General features: G+C 44.7%; 1 protein-coding gene across 1 annotated transcript in view; it reads left to right on the top strand.

The window, feature by feature from the left end:
- The window catches only part of LOC124264127 (transmembrane channel-like protein 3), a 42,944-nt gene that overhangs the window by 1,102 nt on the left and 17,098 nt on the right, over positions 1-24,744 (top strand). Inside the window, exons 2-9 of the mRNA XM_046698847.1 lie at positions 590-688; positions 2,194-2,333; positions 2,668-2,815; positions 4,598-4,641; positions 5,940-6,102; positions 6,586-6,765; positions 7,414-7,590; positions 19,738-19,866. Of these exons, the coding sequence (XP_046554803.1) occupies positions 590-688; positions 2,194-2,333; positions 2,668-2,815; positions 4,598-4,641; positions 5,940-6,102; positions 6,586-6,765; positions 7,414-7,590; positions 19,738-19,866 (1,080 nt within the window). The remainder of the gene's footprint in view (positions 1-589; positions 689-2,193; positions 2,334-2,667; positions 2,816-4,597; positions 4,642-5,939; positions 6,103-6,585; positions 6,766-7,413; positions 7,591-19,737; positions 19,867-24,744) is intronic.

Genomic DNA, 24,744 nt, shown 5'->3' with positions numbered 1-24,744 from the left:
TCAGTAACAAAGAACTTTTTTTCTACCTTCAAGAAACAAATAAACCCCGATGGATTTTTAATATGCGTTTTACTGTTATTATGTCCTGTAAAAATATCAGCTTGGGTCAAACACCTGCTCATGTTAAAACTAAAGAACATTAAGTGTTCGTCACTTGTTAAAAGTAAACAATATGCAACTTGTTCAAATGAAGACACACTGAGTCTCATTCATATGATCACGAGTGATAACTTACACTGTGATTTCTAATTGATTATCTAGTGGCCGAAAAGAGGCCTTCATAGAAAATGTCATGGTTGTGTTTTTACCATTTTGCCTAACTGGTTTGGGTTGAAACTAGTACTGAAATATTATTCATAGTGGCGTTAATTTCCTTCTCTCAGGGGCGGTGGGGTAGCTTAGTGGTTAAAGCGTCCGCTCGTCACGCCAAAGACCCAGGTTCGATTCCCCACATGTGTACAATGTGTGAACACCCCCAACCCCCACCCCGCCGTGATATTGCTGGAATATTGCGAAAAGCGGCGTAAATCCATACTCACTCCTTGTCTCACCTCCGACTGTACACTGTACATGTGACCTTCTCCCCCAGCTTATCGTGGGCGTCCCCCACGGTAACATGACGAGGAAGACGGTGCCGGCAGAGGAGGAGGCCAAATCAGCCGATCTCAAGACAATCTGGGACGCTGAGGTAAGTTACCTTTAACAAGTGGGTATCTTGGGCTTTCGTTTCCACAAGAGCTGTCTGCCCGTGAAGATACCAACCTAGGGGGGCGATTAACGGGATCGGGTGGTCAGGCTCGCTGACTTGGTTGACACATGTCATTGTAGCCTAATTGTGTAGATCGATGGTCATGCTGTTGATCACTTGATTGTCTGGTCCAGACTCGATTATTTACAGACCGCCGCCATATAGCTGGAATATTGCTGAGTGCGGCGTAAAACAACAAACCAACCAACAACCAACCACGAGAGCCGTCCTTGACAAATCTTGATCACCGATGCTATTTCTCCTGTGATTCTGCCTTACATCATATCGCAACGCTACCTAGTTGGTATGGTGGCTGATTAGGGCCATCGCTTTCTCGCCTTAAAATTCGGAGGCGAGAAAGCGAGAAAGCGATATCACGAGACGAGAAAGCGATAACACGAGACGGCCCTAATCAGCCACCATAAGTTGGCCCTCTGTATTTTATGATTTCCATTCATACATACCGTGAAGCCGTTCACCAGCAGAGCCTCCCTTTGAGATTGGTTAGAATTACAGGACGCTTAAAATAGCCGTAAACTCAAACCACGTGGTAGAGGCAATCGACCAGCTATGGAATCCTAGAAGGGACATTGTCGCGTTGTTGCATTGTCGCCCTCTCAAAAACAAATAAAATGAGGCAAAATAAACCAAAACGCGACACGCGACATCGCGACAACGCGACATTTCGCTCATTTGTCGCGATGTCGCGTGTCGCGTGTCGCGTGTCGCGTGTCGCGTTTTGGTTAATTTTGCCTCATTTTGCTTGTATTTGAGAGGGCGACAACGCGACAATGCGACAACGCGACAATGTCCCTTCCAGGATTCCATAACCAGCCCTGTTTGTATTGTCTCAATACAAACTTCCTCCTCTTTGATGGATTGTCAGGAAAACATCTTTTCCAGCCATTGGTTCATTTATGAATATTGATTTTTATTAGGCTAACTATATCCAGGACTAGCGCATATGAAACTGAATTTTGATATAAAGAGCCATGACAAACTCTTTCTAAAGTAATTTTGATTGACTGTTGCCAGAACACTGTGCTACGTTAATGAAGTGAGACGTAGTGATGTCACTTTTGGAGGAAGCTTAGGTGACTGTCACCTGTCGTATACACCTGTCCCAGGGTTCAATTAAATGGCAGGTTGTCATATCGTGCCTCCAGTTTGCCTGTGGAAGCCTGTTCGTTAACTGGTCTCTCGCGTTTGTACTTTAAGGCAGCGGAAATCTCTAGAGCACCATACGGTATCTCGTACCAACACGATGTGGGGCCATACTCACATTTATCAACCACTATTCGGTTGCTAAGACGCCGCCGTGATTTTGAGGAAATATTATTGGCTGTGAACTGAACCTAAATTCTCACGGTAACTTAACATTTTTCAAAGAAAGTTTTCCTTAGTGAGTTGGGGAACATAAATTAATACTGTCACTTTTTTTTCAGGGCATACTCAAGTATTCGGTCGTGTTTTATGGTTACTATGGTAACACTGATACAATTGGAAGCGGATATCGTCTGCCGCTGGCTTACCTCTTGACATGTTTCATGTCGTTTGCCCTCAGCTTCATCTTTGTGCTGAAAACGTGAGTCTTTTAAATCGTAACGATAGTTTTCATAAGTTTATAATTACTGGTTCGAAAGATAAACTGGAAGCTCCCATGAAAGCATTTTCATTTTCAAGTAGAAGCTTGCCTCGAAAGTTGATGTTTAGACATCAAAAGATCAATGGCGAATCCCCTATATGAGATTTAGAAGCAGCATTTACTTTACGCCTGTTTTGTCTACTTATATTCAAGCTGGACCAGCAACTGCAGTTATTGACTACAGTGGTCATTTCTGTAGAGTGGAAGATCCAACATTGACAACAAATTGGCATTCAACGTTGAATTTACCTGTTATATATGTTATGTTTTGCAGGATGGCATCCAACTCCCGCCAAAGTCGAATGTCGACCAAAGACGAACATTTCACTTTCTCGTGGAAACTGTTTACTGAGTGGGACTACATGATCGGAAACAAGGAAACTGCCAACACGAAACACGCGTCTCTTGTCACAACAATCAGGGTAGGTAACTCGAAGTGTCTGATTCCCATTTGTCGTGAGGCGGTAGCAATCACGAGCATTTAAACCAGAGAGAATAGAAGACGTAGATTATCCCTGTTTAGACATTACGCTTTCGGGTGGCTAATTACATCACGGATAAATAGACTGGTTTGTCTACCCTGGAGCACTTGCGCTCCTCGCCGGCGAAGGGTAGGGTACCAGTCTACACGGATTATTCGCTTTCATGCGACTGTTTGCAATGCGCCCACCGCGACGCCAAACTTGCCCGTGGAAATCATGCGTTTGTCGACCCAGTCAAAAGAGTTCAAGCTGATTGGATTAAATTTAATAAATACTTAAAGTACACCCACTTTTATACAGTGGAAGTATTTCGTTCAGGATTGCCATACAGAAACTGCGTTTCCAACACGATATTCCGGTAACCAAAGTAACAGAGCAAACGTGAACACGAGAGCGTCAAACATTACACCCTTGCCAGTGTCGCGAGAGTACAAAGACGCCATGGAGTTTGACAAAATGGAGCCGTGCAACATGAGAGATGAGAGCGCTGACCGTATATAGTTTGGATGTACATATACAAGGGATAGCGGATGTGATAATTCAACCATGATGTGTAGATGTCGCGGAGTCAAAGGTAATGCACGCGGACATGAACAGAAGCAGGTTTTAGCACACCTGACTAAAAGTTGGTGTTCCATATATGGAGCGTCCTATCTTTGTCCGCCCGTCCGGGTTTAGACACCTACAAAACTATGAAGTTGAAACTCTGCTTTGTAGTTGCTATGATGTCGAACTATGGTAGTTCTCATAAATCAGATCCGTTTTTGAACCGTGGTCGGAGCTGTTGGGGACATCCCTGTGCCTTGTTTATTAATGTGGGGTAGCCTAGTGGTTAAAGCGTTTGATCTTCATGACGAATACCCGGGTTCAATTCCCCACATGAGAGCAATGTGTGAAGCCGCCTCCGTGGTATTGCTGGAATAGTGCTAAAAGCGGCGTAAATCTAAATTCACTCCATTTCTGGTGTCTCCCGCCGTGATATTGCTGTAATAGTGCTAAAAGCGGCGTAAATCTAAATTCACTCCATTTCTGGTGTCCCCCGCCGTGATATTTCTGGAATAGTGCTAAAAGCGGCGTAAATCTAAATTCACTCCATTTCTGGTGTCCCCCGCCGTGATATTGCTGGAATAGTGCTAAAAGCGGCGTAAAACCACACTCACGGAAATAAATTCACTCACTCTGTATATTTCCGAGAAAATCAGAGAACATATGAAACAAATTCTAGTTTTGAAAGGATCGTCATGAGCTACGAAAGACGTCACAACGATTCAATTATTGTTTTGGGAGTATGGAATAAATCTCTTCTTGGCTCAAATTGTGGAGACGTTTTGAAGAAAACTATTTCCGAATGGTCGTTCTGTATGACCTACTCGTGACCTAAGAAGATCCGGATTAGGCTTGGTCTTAACTAACACGAGCTTGTGGTAAAGGGTGAAAAATGGGATCGGGTGTTTCAGCCTCGCTGACTTAATTGACACAGTCATTATATTCTAATTACAAAGATCAATGCTCATGATGTCAGTCACTGGATTGTCTGCTCCAGACTCGATCATTTACAGACCGGAATCAGATGGCTGAACAATTGCAGAGTGCGGCATTAAAGAGCAAACAAAAACCAACCACTTTTGGTGTGGGGAGGGATTGTTTATATTAACCAGCTTTGACACCACGTGGCTAACAACCGGCTGAACAACACATAATGTTGTAGCATCTTCGTTACAGGAAGCTATATTGGAGGAAGAGGAGAAGACAAAAGAAGGAAACAAGTAGGTGCACACAATTGTTTTTTACACCTGAAAAGTACATTTTCTAAACAATTAAACCTCAATTTACCATACATGCGGGGCGGTGGGATAGCCTAGTAGTTAAGCCTTCGCTCGTCACGCCGAAGACCCGGGTTCGATTCCCCACATGGGTACAATGTGTGAAGCCCATTTCTGGTGTCCCCCGCCGTGATATTGCTGGAATATTGCCCAAAGCGGCATAAAACCCAACTCACTCACTCACTACCATACATGCAGTAAATTACAAAAATTGAAGCCCTACACGGTCGAAATGATTTGTCTAACATGAATGTGTAGAATTTAGGTGGTAGATATTTCTTAAATGAAATACGAAGATGTGTTGGTAAAACACGTATAAATAAATAAATACATAAATACATACATACATACATACATACATACATACATAAATATTTGTTACAGTCTGCAGGAAATAACATTTATGAGCATCTATTTGTTTTAAAATGCTTTGCACCCTCGCACAATTGGTCTTATTTACACTTAAAAATGTCTTCGTTCTGACCGTTGAGAAACACGTGAACAAATGATCTCTCTGGGTATCTTTGGCAATTTTACGTTTATAGATGGGAATGAAGGCTTACACCATCGCGAGATAAACACCTTTGTTCATATCGGTGGCCGCTAAAGCTATAGTTATCGCATCATATAATGAGCAAAACAAATATTGTGTTAAATATGCCATTGATCCCCGGAAACAGTAGTCGTTCCTATGTGATGCATAGCAATTCGTAGGCGTACGGGTAATGGTTTGGTGTTTAAAGAAATTTTGTCTAAAGGTAAGGGATGGTAAAGTGACTGTTAGCCCTCTTGTGCCTAACAAGCCAGCTTGATTTGTATACTCTCCAGGGAGCTAAAATAGGAGGAAAATATAATAAGAAATTAAAATTGTAAAACCCGCGGCATTTTGGAGTAATTATGTATACAAGCCTTTTTTTAACAGGGTTGTTAGGTTAGGTATTTGCCCTATAGATAAATAGATAGATAGATAGATAGATGCTGGAATAGTGCTAAAAGCGTCATCAACCCATATTCACTCACTCACTGATGACTGACTGACTGACTGAGTTTGGTTTTACGCCGCTTTTAGCAATATTCCATCAACATCACGGCGGGGACACCAGAAATGGGCTTCACACATTGCACCCATGTAGGGATTCGAACCCGGGTCTTCGGCGTGACGAGCCAACGCTTTAACCACTAGGCTACCCCACCGCCCCCACTCACTCCTGAATAATGGTTACTGGCCCTCTCTCTTGCAGGCACCTGCTGCTGTTCCTGAGGGTGCTGGCCAATGTCCTGGTGTTGATGTCCTTAGCTCTCAGTGCCTACATCATCCAGCTGTTCGTGGACAGGTCGCGGAAGATGGAGCTCCAGAAGCGACAGGACAAGAACTTCGTGGCCGGATTCTGGGCGGAGAATGAGGTACTCTTACAATTACCCGCTGAGTGTTTAGGTTGCCCCTGCTGTCAGTACTGACCTAGGAATGGGTTTAGGCTGTCAGTAGTTGGGGGATAACCATGTATCGGGGTACATTCGTTTCCGTCAATCGAAGTATAATGTTGTAGACTATATGTACGAAAGCGTCTGTGAATCCCATGCAACATGGTCGTTAAGGTGTACTTTAACCCCATTTAATATCATGACATCAAAACAACTAGGGTTTTGATACTAAATTAACTGCTAGTAATCGCAAAATATTTGGGATACTGCCGTTGGTCAAAGGTCACGCTGTCAACCACTGGTTGGCGTGGCCGAGGGTTTCGTCACCAGAGGTGGAATATTGAGACTGACGAAGAAAATATAACAAACGAACCTTTACAAATGTTTTCAAAGAGGGTAGATATATATTTCGAAACATATTCCAAGCGTCCATCAGTTCTCATGACACTTCAATGTATATTCCAGCTGACGGTGATAATGACCCTGATATCCACCCTGTTCCCCAACATCTCTGACCTGATATCAATGATGGAGAAGTACCACCCCAGGATCAACCTCCGTCTCCAGCTCGCCAGGATCTTCGCCCTCAACCTCCTCAATCTCTACACCCTCTTTATCGCCCTCTACAACAAACAAGATGACTTGGTAGGTGGAGAGAGTGAGTGAGTGAGGTTTTACGCCGCTTTTTTGCAACATTACAGCAATACATGGACGTGGAAAAACAGAAATGGTCTTTACACATTGTACCTACGTTGGGAGTAGAACCCGTGTTTGAGTCGAGATAAGCGAACATTCTAAACACTGGGCTGGCCTAACGGCCCCGGTAGGTAGACCTTACTCAAGTTCTGGGTGAGATAGGCTCAGTTACTAATCAACCAACCCGTGAACATCAGGGTTAGACTTGATCTTCAGTAACCCATGCTTGTCGTAGAAGGCGACTAATGGGATCAGGTGGTCAGGTTCGCTAACTTGGTTGACACGTCATTGTATTCAAATTGCTCATATCGATGTTCATACTGTTGATCACTGGATTGCCTATTCACAGACCGCCGCCATATAGCTGGAATATTGCTGAGTGCGGCGTAAAACTAAACTCACTCACTACTAACGAACCACGATCGTCATCTGGCTTTGGCTCGGGTCAGTTTACTTTCTAATTAACCTCACCAGCAACGACCTTTACTTGGATAAGATTATTAGCCTGCGAGGCACGACCTTTTGTCTTTACTGTGCCAAAGTTATAAATGGAATGTAAAATCGTCTTCATACATGAACCTGTTGAATGGCACACAGAAAAAACAGATCCAGTCTGAGAGGGCGGCACGTCTGGCCAGCCTCGGTAACGACACCGTCCTGTGTTCCGACATCAGCACAACGGTGCCTACAGTCTCCGAGTCACCAGTAGGACGCCAGAATTGTACAGTCATAGAGGAAACCTCTGACCTCTGCTGGGAAACAATGATAGGCCAGGTAAATATCAATTTCTCCATGGTACGTTATTGGTGTGTTTATATTTTTGTTGCCCCTATCGGGTTGCCTGCTGGTGAGGTGAGGTGAAATTGGGTTTTACGTCGTGCTTGAGAATATTTCGCTCATATGACGACGTGCATGCGTGTGTATGTGTATGTGCGGCTGCTTGTACTAGCCCAGACTTAAGCTGGTTTTATAGTGCTAGCCCACTGAGATACCATGCCGCAATGAAGCATGAATACCCCACTCAGACACATTATACTGACTCCGAGCCGACCAGTCCTTGTTGTACCCATTAATGCCGAGCGCCAGGCAGGGACCAACAAGTACCATATTTTAACGTCTTTTGGTATGACGCGGTCGGGGATCGAACCCACGACCTTCCGCTCTCCGGGCGGACGCTCTAACCACTACACCACGGAGGCGGTCCAGTCCTGCAGGAAGAGAGAAACAACAAAACGAGTTGAGCGTCACTCAAGTTTACTACTGCAACCATGGCGGGTTTCGTGGTAACAAGGATTACTGTCTCATTCATGCATCACCAATTTATACAATAAACATGGTTTAACATTAGTAATCGTGAATGTAGTATTTACTACAAATATACCAGAATACTTTCAGGGCTTGTTGTCTAGGGGTAATGATGTTTCTTATGAAAGTATACAACAGCAGCTAATAGCACTCATGCACTGAATGGCAACGCAGGTGGCCTCTACAATCCACCATAATTATATATTTTTTCTTATCCTGACTCATGCTTATTTGCATTTCTCTTTCTTCTTGCGAATGATATTGGAACACTTGAATCCCCTTTTGAAGCTCCCTTCAAAAAAGCGGACGCAAAATCACTCACCCAATGTTATCTCCCTTGTGACTCTTTTAGGCGGGAAACCACGTCACTTGTTTGACATGCCCCTCTCTCTCCTTCTTCGCCCTTGAGGACGGTTGTGAGAGCGCCTGGGTCCCCTATACGGCGTTATATCCTTTAAACTTTTAGGCCTTGCTACTAAATTAGCTGTATAAGGTTTTAGGATTGATATACCAACAATATGGTTTGAAATTTGATCAAAATTATCTGTATTTGTTCACGTAGTTGACATGTGTTTTCATCATGGTGATTTTTGATGAAATCTTGCAGTCGTTGTAGACTCCTATTGTCATTTGCTGATCCTAATTGTATTTCTCCATGTTCTTCCAGCTTTCGCTGTCAGTTTTGTCAGCACTTAACTGAATTTTCATTTAATAATTATTTATATTCCATTTTTAGGCGTGCCAAGGACAGGAGTAGACGACTTTCTCAAGTCATGTCTAAACCAAATGATTGCGTTAATAACAGTTTGTTGTTGCCTACTGACATTCACCATTCTAGTAGTTTACCGGCTGCGTCTACGGAGCAGGTCGCTGTGTCTGATGGCAGCTCCGGCTCTAAGAAGAGGTCATCTACTTCAACGATAACATCATCGCAGTCGAAGAAGACGAGGGCATCGTCTTCCCAGAAGAAGAAGTCGTCTACTAAGACTCCGGTGAAGTCTTCTCATGGGGCAGCACTTCAGACGAGGTCGTTTGCTACTGAGATCATCCCAGCAGATGAAGTAGATGTCTATGATGAGCCTCCCATCCTCATCCCTGAAGTGCCAGTGAGGAAGAAGACGAAGTCTTCATCTACGGCAACAGCAGCAGTCATCACAACGCAGACATCAGATAGAGATGGCAGTTCGTCACAAGTGCCGCAGTCCGGGGGAGAAGCCTCGACACTCTCAGATGCGTCATCCGCAGTGCAGCTACAGCAGCAGCAGTCGTCGTCGCAGAATTTCAACCCTGGGGTCTTCATGCAGCAGTTTACGCAGCAGATGATGGACCTGATGGAGCGAAGATTCGCACAAGAGAAAGCAGCAACGGAGGCCCCATCTACATCGAAAGTAGTCAGCAGATCACAGCAGTCTGCACGAGAGCACTCACGGGAGCATGCGCGAGTGCAATCACGGAAGCATGCGTGAAGACACTCATGAAGGAGGAAGCATCCGTGAAGACACTCACGAAAACTTACGAGGAAGCACTCATGGAAGCAGGCGTGGAAGCACTCACGAAGGAGGAAGCATGCACGAAGGATCGCACACTCTACAATGTACTAGGACACCTTCACCGAAGCGAAGGAACAGAACCAGACGTTCACTGGATCATCGCAGATCATCCTCCTCTGACACGGACAACCAACAGGAGCATTCAAGAAGGTCTCCACGCAGGTCTCCACGTAGGTCTCCACGCAGATCGCCACGCAGGAAAGAATCACAGTGGCAACCATCTCCTAAACGAGAAACCTCTAAATCCGAAGATGACGGAGGAATTATATTTTCCGACACAGAAATTAAATCCTGGATGGCAAATGGACTAGAACTTGCATCACCCTCTAAAGAGGATAATGAAGCGTTTACATACAAGATGTATAACGAGGATCCGGTCGCAGATGTACCAGGGAATCTCAGCACAGCTTTCAAGAAGGCAACGAAATTCCAGAGTCCAGAGTCCAAGAAGTTCTCTCTTCACCATATGGAACTCTTTACGAAGGCCCCAGAAATAGACGAGACCTACAAGATCATCAACGACTCCCGAGCCAGGACTTACAAAGTTGAAGACAAGAAGTTGGCACAACTAGACACAAGTACCAGACGTACCTTCTTTGGACTAGCCAGGTCAAGAGCTATCAATGAACCTCTCATCGCCAAGTTTAGAAACTCGACCTCGGAAGAAGATAGAATGATCTACTCAGCATTACTAACACAGAAGAAAGATCATCAGTTCATGTCTGAACATCTGGCCTCTACATCAGCAGGATTGACACTATTAAGAAGACAAGGACTACTTTCTTCTTGTACATGGAGTGAACGCTTCACCAAGTCACTATACAGAGCTCTGTGGTCAGCATCATCTATCGCAGGGGAAATTGAGGACGTGGCCAAGGAAATAACCAAAGAATCAAGGGAGGTAATGATGATCAAGTCCATCGACACACTAGCTACTGTTATCCATCAGACCTCACAACGCTATTCCGGAAAGTCGAAGTTCACAGGAATACAAAGAGCCAGAGAAAAGAAATACGGCAACTCCAGAGGAGGCAAGGATCCTTTTCGTCGCCCAAACGGAGCATCCAGAGGTAACCCCGGAAGAGGCAGGGCATCCAGAGGTACCAAAAACTTTAGAGGCTGAAGGACGGGTTCGGAACGACTGGAGTCTTACACCCCCAGCCGTTCCCATACAACCTTCGACAGTGGGTGGACGTCTACAACGCTACTGGAAGAATTGGGGAATTCTTCAGGATGACTACGTATCCCAGATCCTACGCAGAGGATACCTGATACAACTAAAAGCAGTACCACCATTGACAAGCAACTCTCTGGGCCATAACTATGCTGCCGACCAGAGGGAGAACTTACTCGACGCCATCACAACTCTACTCGAGAAGGAGGCGATCGAAGAAATAAAACAGGAATTCATCACACCCGGGTTTTACTCCCCAATCTTCTTAGTACCAAAGAAAAATTCCAAGGAAAGGTTTCGACTTATATTCAAAATGAGGAAATTCAACCAAGATTATCTACGCAGCCCTGCAAAGTTCAGAATGATACATTTGCCTCAACTGCGACAACTCATACGTCCATTAGACTACCTCGCCAGCATAGATCTACAGGATGCGTATCTTCACATCCCGATACATCTGGACTCAACGAAATATCTACGATTCCTTTTCAACGGACGTCACTTCCAATGGAAGGTGCTACCATTTGGAATATCGTCGGCCCCCTGGTTGTTTACTCGAGTGACAAAGCCAATCATCGCCTATCTACATCATCGAGGTCTACGCAGTGCGTTTTACCTGGACGACGGGATTCAAGCTCATCAAGATCCCAGTCAACTCAGACTGCAACTAGACTTCACGATCAGGCTACTTACACAACTAGGATGGCTAGTAAATCTCCTCAAATCGGAACTACAACCCACACAGAGGAGCGTTGGGTCAAGTTACAACACTGACTCAAATTGGCAGAGGCCTACTCGGTCTCCTCACGTCAGCACAAGACATGACACGCAGAGGAAGACTACAACTACGCCCACTACAAGTGTTTGTGAACGCTCATCTAGACAGTTCGGAATCCTTCGGACTACCGGACGGATTGAAACCATATCTCCTATGGTGGACACGAAGGTCGAATGTTTGCGGAGGAACCTACTTATCAGAGCCGGAGTACAACACTCATTTCTATGTAGATGCATCACTCCAAGGATGGGGAGCCCACCTCGACAACGAAGTGGCAGCAGGAAAATGGTCGAGCCAGGAGCAAAGTCTACACATCAACATGCTTGAGATGAAAGCAGTCGTAAACGCCTTACTACACTGGTCCAGCATACTAAGGAACGCACAACTGATGATCCACACGGACAACTCCACAGTGACGTTCTACATCAACAAACAAGGATCAACAAGATCAAGGAATCTACTAGATCTCAGCTTTCATCTGTTCAGAATAAAAGACAACTTGAACATCGACGGGAAAGCATGTCACATTCCCGGAGCCAAGAATGTGATAGCAGACGCCCTATCTCGGCCAACACAACCATCCCCGACGGAATGGATGTTACACCCAGAAGCATTCAGATGCATCATACAAAAGATAGGATCTCCACTAATAGACCTGTTTGCTACAAGGTTCAACAAAAAAGACCAACATTCGTCTCTCCGATTCCGGATCCACAAGCATGGGCAACAGACGCTCTAAGCATCCCATGGGAAGGAATAAACGCATATGCGTTTCCACCTCCAACTCTAATAGCGCAGGTATTTCAGAAAATCAAGCAGACGAAGAACCTGCAACTGAGTTTGGTCGCGCCCTACTGGCCAGCGAGGGTATGGTTTCCCATCCTCATTCAAGAACTCGGAAATCCAACCCTACAACTTCCACAGTGGCCGAACCTACTAATTCATCCGCACACAAAGCAAGCACACGGCAACCCAACAGTATTCCAGCTACAAGCATGGAACGTATTAAAACTTGCTTGAAGAAAAGAGGCCTAGGATACTCCAGAGCAGCGAACGCAGTCACACTAGCTCAACGTAGATCAACTCGCAGCTTGTACGACGACAAGTGGCAGAGTTTTGAGAAATACGCCTTAAAGAACGGTTTCACGTCAATGCAAGCTACACATCCACAAGTGGCGGAATATCTTTGTCGTCTAAGACAAACAAGACGGTTAAAAGATTCAACACTATCTACATACCTAGCGGCCCTTAGTACAGTTACCACCATGAAGACAAGTGTGAAACTGACTAAAGTACCAGAGATACTAGCTCTACTACGCTCCTTTAAGTTGGAAGACCAACAAAAGAAATTCAAAGCACCTGCTTGGGATCTCAACGTAGTCTTACAGCATCTCACCAGTGATGCTTATGAACCACTAGGAAGGACATCCTATGAGTTTTTAACACATAAAACTCTGTTCCTGGTCGCCTTGGCAACAGCAGCTCGGATGTCAGAAATACATGCTCTGGACTTTGAACGAATACGATTTGATGCACATCACACCATCATACATCTGGGATTGAGATGGGACTTCATAGCAAAGAACCAATTGCCAGGTCAACCAGACAGGCAATTCCACATCCCAGCACTTTCGTCAGTCCTTGGACCACAGGATACTCAGGATCTATCCTTATGTCCAGTCAAAGCATTACAAATCTACCTACAAAGGTCTAAGATAAGGAGACGAAAATTCAAGCGCCTTTTCATTCAAGTATCTACGGAGACACCTACAGAAGTCTCACGTACAACAATATCAATATAGATGAGAGCCTATAAAGCAACAGGACTTGAGCCACCACGAGCCTCTAATCCTCATGAAGTAAGAGCACTGGCGTCGACACTTGCTCTACATGGAAATTGCTCAATCTCGACAATAATGGAGGGCTGCTATTGGAAGTCGGAGACGGTGTTTGCCAACCACTACCTCAGAGACATTGCTACCGAGGATGTCTCCGGTATCCACCAGTTTGGGCCTCTTGTTGTAGCACAACAATTGACGGTTCCTCAAAGACGCTGAGATGAATCTCACCCTTTATCACTAGACTTGTAAAAGCCGACACTCAGAGAGTTGAAGCTTAGAGTCCGTGCGCACGTCTAAAGATAGGCTAGCATGAGTGACAGACCCTATACTTGTAAGGACTTACTCGTATATGAAGAAGGGTCACTACTCCATTGATGCGGAAATCAATCATGGAGTCGTATAAATCCACTTTTACTGTCAGGAGAAGCGGTTCCAGAAAATCTGACATATTGTGGTCCCCCCAAACTCATCAGAGGAAGCTGGAAGGAAGGATCAGTATATACTTTAAGAAGTTCCCACAGGGGGTATGCAGGACGTAAATCAGCATGGAATCCAGAGTGGCTTGACCCACCACCTGTTCCGTTGGATTCTACAAGCAATTAAGCATGAGTCAGGATAAGGAAAAATATGTAATTTTTAGATTAAAATTGATATTTTATACTTATCCTGACTCATGAAGTGAGCCCTCCCAACCTCCCCTCATGGCACTCTGGATTCCCTGTATAATCAGGAGAGAGTGAGGGGCATGTCCAAACACGTGACGTGGTTTCCCGCCTAAAAGAGTCACAAGGGAGATAACACTGGGTGAGTGATTTTACGTCTGCTGTTTTGAAGGGAGCTTCAAAAGGGGATTCAAGTGTTCCACTATCATTCGCAAGAAGAAAGAGACAAGCAATTAAGCATGAGTCAGGATAAGTATAAAATATCAATTTTAATCTAAAAATTACATCTTTATAATAACTATGAACTATTGAGTTATTACACTCAATCAATTACTTGGTATTGCAAAATTGAACAATGAAATAACATGTAACCTGATTTGATCTATAGATTACAGGACCATTTAATAATTTAAAAACGCCTGACATAGTAGTTATTTCCAATACACTTAACATGTATTATAACCAGGCAATGATAACTGCTGTGGTTACATCCTGGAAAACTTACTGCAGTTTCATTATACTTAGGCAATTACCATGATATGTCCATGACATCAAAATTACAAACTACTTACTTGTGTACAAAATATTCAACCATTATAGAAATATTCAACCAACATTTCCATATTAACAATAAATTCGAGATTGACAACTATATAAATGAACTAACAAGGAATTATTCTACATATGGTTATTGTTATTATTTACTATGTCAACATGGCTGGATTTACCAACCCCCTGGCAATAATGGCTAAATGCATTTACAATACACATAACAGCTGATATAATGCTAATAATTACCAAACATTCTGTTCCTGATTAAAATACTCCCTAACAACTGAGATAAACTGAACCGCTCAAAGCGGATGTTTACACATGGGTGCAGCCATCTTGAATCCCTAGTTTAGGGGAGACAACTCGTTCCAGCTTATCTTTCCAACTAGCAATATAAACTTATCTTCAAATTTACAACGATTTGTTAATTCCCTTACAAACAACAAATTTCATAACAAACTCTAGCATTAATCTGTAACCATAAGTAAGGTTTATTTAACGAATACACTCTGTTTACACATCTTGAAGGTCACGCTGTACGTGAACTCACTGTCCCTGACATTACGCGCTTTGACCTGAGTTTACCTAACCAATTCCAGTTTTACCACACTTTCTACAAGCTTGATATATACATATATGGAATCTAGGAATGGTAAACACAATTAACACTTTAATATTTATGGGATAATTACCTGCACGAAGAGAGAAACAACAAAACGAGTTGAGCGTCACTCAAGTTTACTACTGCAACCATGGCCGGGTTCGCGGTAACCAGGATGGGAATCCTGTAGACGTAACACCATATAAGGCGGCAGGTTGCTGAGAGTTACTTCCTTTGGCCATGTACGAAGACCAATGACACTTCCGCTGCCGTAACAGAGTGACAAAACCACAAATACAAAGATTTTTGGGGTCCCCTTTAATTGTCCTAATAAAAAGGAGGCGATTACCACATGTTACGTTTTACTTAATTTAAGGTTCAGCCGACTACAAAAGAAATGCTCAAAACCAATTACATGTGCATGGATATCGGATGAGGTTGCTGTGGTTACACGTGACTTTGCATGACGTTAAACAACGCAAGCATGGGAATATATACTGAACATCATTGAAAACGTACCAGTCGAAAATTGTCGATATTTTCATCAAGATGGATTTCAGCATGACAATGATCAATGAATATAACTAACATGAAGTCGAAGGGCATGTCCAGTTGAAAAATTCCTTTAGAAACAAATTCCTGTCCACAGTATGACTCTTAATTCCAAAATGCATCAACATGCAGCCACGCCATGAAAAAAGCGCGAATTTCATTCTGAAATCATACTGACTGTGACATTAAAAGCAGGTGTATGAGAACCGATTATCATTGCTTCACTAACGATTGTGAAACGAGGACAGAGATGCCGAGGTTAACATCTCACGAAAGAGAACGTGCACTAGGCATGATTCAGGTTGGCACCAGCAGCAGGGATATTGCTCGACAACTTAGACTTGGCCACTCTACCATCGTTAGGCTTCATAGACGACATCAATAGACAGGCAGCACCCGTGACCTTCAATGGCCTTGGCAACAACGTGTTACGACGCTCCATCAGGATCGCCATATTGACCTTGTCCATATCAGTGATTGAACACTGCCGACTGCCAGGACTGCTGCACTAGTTCAAGGGTGACGTGGGGGTCATCAGCGACTCCATGCGACGCCGTCTACACGCTACAGGACTCCATGCTCGACGTCCTTACGTTGGACCAATTCTGACTGACAGACACCGTAATGAGCGTATACAATGGGCTAGCATGCATTTTCAGTAAAGGTTACAACAATGGCATGGTGTGGTAGTCACGTCTTCATCTACGTAATGCTGACGGCCAATTGCGTGTTTGGCGTAGACGTGGTGAACGTTATGCTGATGAGTGTGTGGTTCAGACAGACCTTGGGTGGTGGGAGTGTCATCGTCTGGGGTGGAATAAATTACAATCACAGGACTGCCTTCATTTCTGTCAAGGGAGAGTTAATGCCCTTTATTACCATGAGCAGATTCTTCAGAATCACATCGTATCTGTCTTCAATCACCACCAAGATGTCCATACTTTTCAACAGGACAACGCACGGGCACACACAACAAGACTTCCCATGCAGTATCTGGCCCAGCAACACATTCAGGTTATTCAATGGCCAGCACAGTCGCCAGATGTATCCCCCACGGAGCACTTGTGGGACGAAATTGGTCAACGTTTTTCGCGGCGACAACAGATGCGAAACATCCGGGAACTTGAGGCTGCACTACTGCAGAAGTGGAATGCCATCCTCAAGAACTCTATTTGGACGCTTATTGACTCAATGAGGAGACGTTGAACTGCATGTATCAATGCAAATGGCGGTCACACGCGATATTGACTTTTCGATTTGACCCCACGTGTGTTTGATCCTTTCTGACTGTGGAACATTTCAATGAATGAGCGTCTTTTCTGTGTTGTTGTTTTTGTCAGTCGTCCATCTGTTATTATCCACTCAAGAAATATCAATTCCTTAAACGTGCTTTTAATAATTTGAACTTTTATCAGTGGTGCGTTTTCAATGATGTTCAGTATATTTATTTTCTAGATAATAGACACGCATCAGGACAATATGTTTTTGGTAATTTCGATAATGACAGACAGACAAGTGTTTATTTGCTTCAAAGACTTGGACTAACCGTCCCTCGTCTGTTTTCTACAGAAATGTACATTTGTGCCAGGCAATGGAGGCTGGGCTTATTATTTATACAAACACAGTTTAATATACTTAGCCAAATACAACAATGGAAGTTTAGATTTACACTGCAACAAATCCTCTGGTTTCGTGGTTGAAAATGTAAACACCTCAAAGTATACTAGGCGCCATTAATAAAGGGTCAAATGATATATAGCATATGTAAAGAAAAGTTTCTAAAAAAAAGTATAACTAAGAGTGTCATCATAATGTTTAATGTGTTGACAAAACGTGACACATGGTGACGATGCAGACGAAAAGTTCAAACAGCACTAGCAAACATCAGTTGTGTATAATAGACCAACCCCTAAATGAAAAATGACAAAATGAAGCAATCGGTCATTCAATATCTTGTGTATCCTCCTCGCGCGTCCAAGACACAGGTGCACCTTGTTCTCATGCTCCTTATCAAGTTCATAAAAAAGCTTGCGGAATCGCATTCCATTCTTCTAGTAGAGCTCTGCGGAGTCCTTGGGGATCCACTTGTGCTGGGTGACGTGTGTACACACGTCGACCTAGTTCATCCCAGGCATGCTCAAGTGGGTTGAGGTCTGGCGAGCATGCTGGTCACTCATCCGCTCCACCCTCCTGCCTAAGGAATTCCGTGACAATCCTGGCCCTATGAGACCTAGCGTTGTCGTCTTGCAGTACAGAGGGTCGACCATAAAAGCCATGCATAGCTTGCAGGAATGGTACTGCTATACGAGCCAGATTATCGTCCCTGTCCGGAAAGATTACCGTCGACCACATAGAGTACGTCCATTAGGAGTTATCTGTGTCCAAATCATGACCGACCCTCGTAAAATGGGATACGCGTGGCCACAGCTGCATCTGTGATTCGCTCTCTATTGCGACGATAAATCCTCTGCCGACCATCATGGAAGGACAGATTGAATCTGCTTTCATCTGTGAAGAGCACACGAGATCATTGACGTTGATTCCAGCGGCCATGATGTCTACTCCATCTCAAACGCGCCTGCCTGTGACGTGGTGTTAGTGGTGGACGAACTGCAGGTCGCCTACAGCGGAGTCCGGCTGCCCTTAAACGTCGACGAACGTTCCTGGATATCCTACATCGTTAACATTTTAAATATTTTGTCTGAAGATCTGCTGCGTTAAGGAATCTGTTACGCAACGCAGTGTTAATCATGTGCCTATCATCTCGGACTGTTGTGACTCTGGGGTGACCTGGTCGACGTGCATATTCCACGGACCCATTGACTTGAAGTCTCTGTCACAGTCTACCAATAGTACTCTGACTCACATTAAAGCGGACAGCAACCTGCCGCTGAGTTTGATTCCAAAGGCCTGTAGCCTGACCCCATTCAGCGAGTGTCAAAAACGTCTCATTTTCAGCTGCTATTTCAAACATGCATCTTAACAGTGAACGACAGTGAAAAGCATCAATACATGTGTATATATTGTCTTGCACTTTCCATGGATAGAGCGACTTGCACGTGCAAATCATTGACATTAAGTGGCAGGTGGATTTCCATATTGACAGTTTGAATAGAACATGTGCCATTTGTAACAGAATGTATCGGACGTTAAAGAACGTAATAATGACATTCCAATGGCCTGATGTTTATTTTCCATATTAAGAAAGTTTTAAAAGCATTCAGTTTATATACTTCAAAACAAAAACGAAGACTGTACAACTTTTGAGAAATAATGCTACCAATAGCTTGACCCTTGACCAATAGCTTATTGATGACGCCGAGTATGTTATTGATGTACCCTGCGGTGCTGTGAAGGTGCTTTGATACAAAATTTAAGTTGCATACAATTGAATGAAAAATGCTTTAATTCTGGTGGGAAAGCACCTTAAAATGTCATCAAAGTGAAGAACCAATAGCCAAAATGTATTAATCCTAAAAGAGTTTAGTGTTGTGTTGCATTTGCATTTCATTGTTCTCTTGACTTCAATGTATACATAAAGTCACCAACTTGAAGTGGCGATGGGTAGCCTAGTGGTTAAAGTGGTCGCTTGTCACGCCGAAGACCTTGGTTCGAATTCCCACATAGGTACAATGTGTGAAGCCCATTTCTGGTTTCCCCCACATATATTGTTGGAATATTGCTAAATGCGGCGTAAAACTAAACTCACTCACTCAACTGGAAACGAGAATGCTTAATTATTTTGTGAGAATTTGTCATGCATTATATTATATTTTTTGGCCTTCTCAGAACCAAACAGAAGCCGACGAAAAACAATATCAATTTACTGTGTGATAGTATAGGCGTTATCATAGCTTTCCCACGTGGGATGAGAGAGATGGTAAAAGTTGGGATTGTGTTTCTCAGGAAGTTTTCAAGCTGACGGTCATGGATCTCATTTTCACCATGGGGCAAATCATCATCATCGACTTCATTCGCGGCGTCTTCATCCGCTACTGCAACAATATCTGCTGCTGGGACATGGAGAAGAAGTTTGTAAGTGTTGATATATGCATGTACAGCTTAAAGAAGTTAATGGACATCCGATTCAATCATGGACTATAATAAACCGTTCGTGATGACACAGTACAGTCCGTTTGAGACAAAATGATACCGATGAATTCCAATCTAACACAAAACAAATAGAATCAAACCAAAGCGGAGTGCAATAAAAACAACAGACCAACTCTAGAAAAATTTGCATAATTTGTGACACAAAAAAATAAAAGGTTGTTTAAGAAACTGTCATAATTTATTTGTGCATTTTCCAAGTTTGTTACAAGGGCGTAGTGGCAACTAAAGGAAAAGCGAGATTCACGCGCATTAGTGATGTCAGAGACGTGTGATTACTGCTGATTGACAAAGTGAGAGAAAATGAAAGTCTATAATTTACAAAGTCTATGATTTCTTCACGGATGAAAATGACGGGGGTGACCCAAGTATGCAATTACTAAGTTCATACAGTGCACTGCCTGTGCAGCTGGGGTACGTGTCATCTCGCCAGCTAAATTTTTGTTGAGAACCAGTAGTATAGGGAATGGGGTTCTGTGACAGGCCGATTAAGAGCGTCATTATATATCTATTCCGCTTCCAGCCCCCAGTATAAATTAACGAATTCGAGCAGAGACACCATTCGATGCACACCCCAGACCCCTATAGGAGCCTTAAAATCTGTAGGGTACCATGAATTTCGGCAACCCCCGGGCGGGAACGAGGACTGCAAACCGCAGATGCTAAGCAGCCACCTGTTCCCCCTCAGTCATAGAATGGGATTCTGTGACAGGCCAACTAAGAGTGTCATTATATACCAATTCCGCTTTGAGCAGAGACACCATTCGATGTTCAGCCCATGCACCTCTACGATTTCAAGCAGTGACACCATTCGGTGTACAACGCAGACCCCCGGCATGCACCTCTACGATTTCGAGCAGAGGCACCATTCGATGTACAGCCCATGCACCTCTACGATTTTGACCAGAGACATTGTTCGATATACATCCCAGACCCCTGACATGCACCTCTACGACTTCGAGCAGAGACATCATTCGATGTACACCACACGAGCCGACATCACCGCAGTTTTCTCCACACGAGCCTCCCCAAGCATTCGTAGAAGTCCTGGACGGGGAGAACAGTCGGCTCTGCAGCGGGCAATACGCTCTCGCTAGCGGGCAATACGCTGCCGGCAGACGCCTCGCTAGTGGCTGCGTCTGTGCTGGGGGTCGACGCTTTCCCTCCAGGGGCTGTATTCCATATTTTGCGTAGTCGATTGGAACCGATGCCGAATCGTTGTCTAGTTTCTTGTGCTGGGGCTTTTCCACGCAGCTTGCGAATCTCCTCCACTTGGGCTTGCGATAGTTGTCGTTTTGGGGGCATTTGGTTGTACTATATATCTACAGTTGCAACAAATTGTCTATATGGGAATCTAGGGCACACTAGACATACTAGGGTACACTAGACAGAACCTAGAAGTTTGCTTGTTTTGCTAAGTATTGCTAAGCATTGCTAAGCATTTGCTAAGCATTTGCTAAGTATTGCTAAGCATTGCTAAGCATTGCTAAGCATTTGATAAGCATTGCTAGGAGTTTCCTGGGAAAGGTTGGGATTCCTTGGGAGGATTGGGATTCCTGGGAGGATTGGGATTACTGGGAGAGGATTGGGATTCCTGGGAGAGGATTGGGATCCCCATATAGGTATATAGGAAGTATGGATATATATATGCCCAGGAAAAACAACCATGCCACCAAAAAGAGATTTACCTTCGGATAAGATCCAAGAAATACGCTCCCTTCGAGGGGTGCTCCCAGCAAGCGAGGTCAAAAAGCGCTTCGGTATTGGGTCCACAAGACTCTACGACATATGGAGAGATCCGATCGAAGAACCAGAAGTATCGTTGCCAGTCGATGACCCACAAGTATCGTTGCCGGTCGACGAACCACAAAAGGTGACTCGGGATAGATCGAAAGTAACAATACCTGGTAGTACGTTACCAACCATCCAGGACTTCTACGATCGCCTGGGGGAGTCTCGAGACTCATGTGGAGCAAACCGCGAATACATCATCGAATTTGTTGGTTGACATCCTGTCGAGGTTGGACAAGGATGATGACAATGATGAAGTCCTGGAGGAAATAGAAGAGGAACAAGAAGATACCCGTCTGGGTATCCAGAAGGTGCGGGAGATGGTAGAATCAGCCCAAAGGTTAACCTATGTTTCGATAGCTGCCGTATTACTCTGGAAGGTCATCCACAAGACCTGGAAGCATAGCAAACCAGTTTCCCCAGCAACACCCAAGCCCCAAACCCCGGACCCCTTCCGCATGTAGTAACATTCATTTAGACATTTGACTCCGCATAAGGTATACAACATGTGGCCCGTGGGAACCCATTATTGCAAATGGGTATTGCTCGGCAAGCCGGCAACCTGCGGCAAACGCTGTATGACTGAATATTGCCACTCACATGCCCACTGTGTGAGAAAGGGTCATGTCAATTACGTATGCAAAGTATGCGGCATAGGGGTCAAAGGACATTATGGGTTGTGCAAAGACCATGGGAGGGACGTAGTTCGAAACCAACTTATTTACAATAAGAAGAAAGACTACCTCAACGAACGTAACCGGCTGCTCAGGACGAAAGTTTAAGGGGTGATTCATATTTTTTTGAAGGCTGACGGGATTATCTGCACATTGAAAACACCCTATTAGACATGTGGCTCCGCATATGGTATACACCATGACTACTGTCATCGAACTCAAAGCTCTCGCCAAAAGTCGTGGACTGACGGGTTATTCCCGCCTTAGGAAACCCCAACTGCTCACCTTGCTCGAAATGAAATATACCAAGCCCCCTACCGTGCGAGACCTCAAACTCCGAGCTAAAGAACGGGGATTGAAGGGTTATTCCCGCATGAGAAGAGCCGAGCTGATCACCTTGCTGGAAGACACCAGGCCAGTCGAGTTGAGATTCGTGCCAACAGAGCACGCCGTGGGTAAGTATCTCCGGGGTTGGATAATGACGGTTGATTCCAATATTGATACCGGTACAGTCAAACCCCCCATTGCTAGTAAACTCCGCGAAGAACTAGGCGACTTGAAAAGCATCAAGTACCAACTAACGATGAAAATGGAGCTCCAAAAGCAGAATACGGACGGTAGTACTGAGTACGTTGCACCCTATTTCAGAGGTAAACAGGAAGCCCTAACCCAACCAGAATTGATTGAATCCTCCATCGACGCGTCGTTGCAGAAAATACAAGAGTCGTTGGAGAGATATACCCACCTGGGCTCTGGATGGGTGGTAGACAAAATCAACACCATTTATCTCGACATAGCGAACTACATGCCACTCAAAGGTGGGACGCACATACCAGTGCCCAAGCATTTCAAGGTCAAAAAGGCCCTCGTTAACCTCAAAACCCAAGGCGGCGATGTTAATGATTACTGTGCGGTGGTGGCGGTCATAGCTGCTACGCATGAACCAAGGGGTAATCCGGGCAGGCGTTCCAGCTATCCATCGATCGAAGAATCCAGGTTCGACTTCACGGGTGTAGAACGCTTAACACCCATCTCTTACTGGACGCAATTCGAAAAGCAAAACAAGGTGGCCATCAATGTGTTCGGCCACGAAGGCGACAAAACCATCGTGCATAGGATAAGCCCTGTGGATGATAAAACCGTGCGTAGAACCAATATATTCCTCATCGAAAAAGACGGCCAGTATCACTACACGGCAATAAAAAATCTGAGCCGACTGTTGCACGATCAATCGATGCACAGAGAAAAGAAACACTTCTGCGAACGATGTCTGCACGGTTTTACGCGAGCCGACCTGCTGCAAGCGCACCAGGGGGATTGCCTAGGTGTAGGAGAGACGGCGATCCGAATTGACATGCCTAAGGAAGGCGACAACATCTTGAAATTCACCAACCACAAACATCAGATGCCTGTGCCTTACATGATCTATGCAGACTTCGAAGCCCTCATCAAACGGGTCGACCACGACGTGCCCAACACTGAGCAAAGTTTTACGTGCAAGACCCAAGAACACCAAGCCTGCGGGTTCGGGTATGTGGTCGTCCGATGCGATGGACAAACGAATGCTCCAGTCATCTACCGAGGTCCTGGCGCGGCCGAACGATTCCTGATGTGTTTGCAACAGGAAGAGAAAATCATCAGGAAAAGGCTGTACACCGCTGCCCCATGCGCATGACGCCGAAGGACCAAGTCGCCCACAAGCGTGCTGAGAATTGCCATATATGTCAGGGGCCGCTGAATGGGGATGTTGTGAGAGATCACTGCCACATCACCGGCCGGTACCGAGGTGCCGCCCATAACGCGCGTGCAACCTCCAGCTTAGAATCAACCCTAAAACAATCAACATCCCCGTGGTCTTCCACAATCTGAGAGGGTACGATGCCCACCTGATCATGCAGGCCATCTCGAAGGTCGACGGTGATATCAAGTGCATCCCCAACAACATGGAAAAATACATCTCGTTCTCGCTCAACGGTCTGAGATTCATTGACAGCGCTCAGTTCCTCCTGTCATCGCTCGATAGCTTGGTCAAAGCCAATGACACCTTCCCCATCACTGGTCGATACACCAATGTCGAGACTCGGCCCCTGCTGATGAGGAAGGGTGTGTACCCATACGAGTACATGGATGATTGGTCTAAGTTCGATGAGACCCGATTACCTCCCATCGGTCGATTTTACAGCAGCCTGACCGAATCCCATATCTCCCAAGACGATTACGACCACGCGCAGAACGTGTGGGGGAAACTGGGATGTAAGAATCTGGGTGACTACCACGACCTGTACTTGAGAACGGACGTGCTCCTGCTAGCCGATGTGTTCGAGACATTTAGGAGGAC

Source organism: Haliotis rubra, unplaced genomic scaffold (assembly GCF_003918875.1).
Source record: "Haliotis rubra isolate DU_JTF1 unplaced genomic scaffold, ASM391887v1 Scf91, whole genome shotgun sequence".
NCBI lineage: Eukaryota > Metazoa > Mollusca > Gastropoda > Lepetellida > Haliotidae > Haliotis > Haliotis rubra.
The sequence above is the reverse complement of the archived record's forward strand: the minus strand, read 5'-3'. Positions and strand labels throughout refer to the sequence as shown.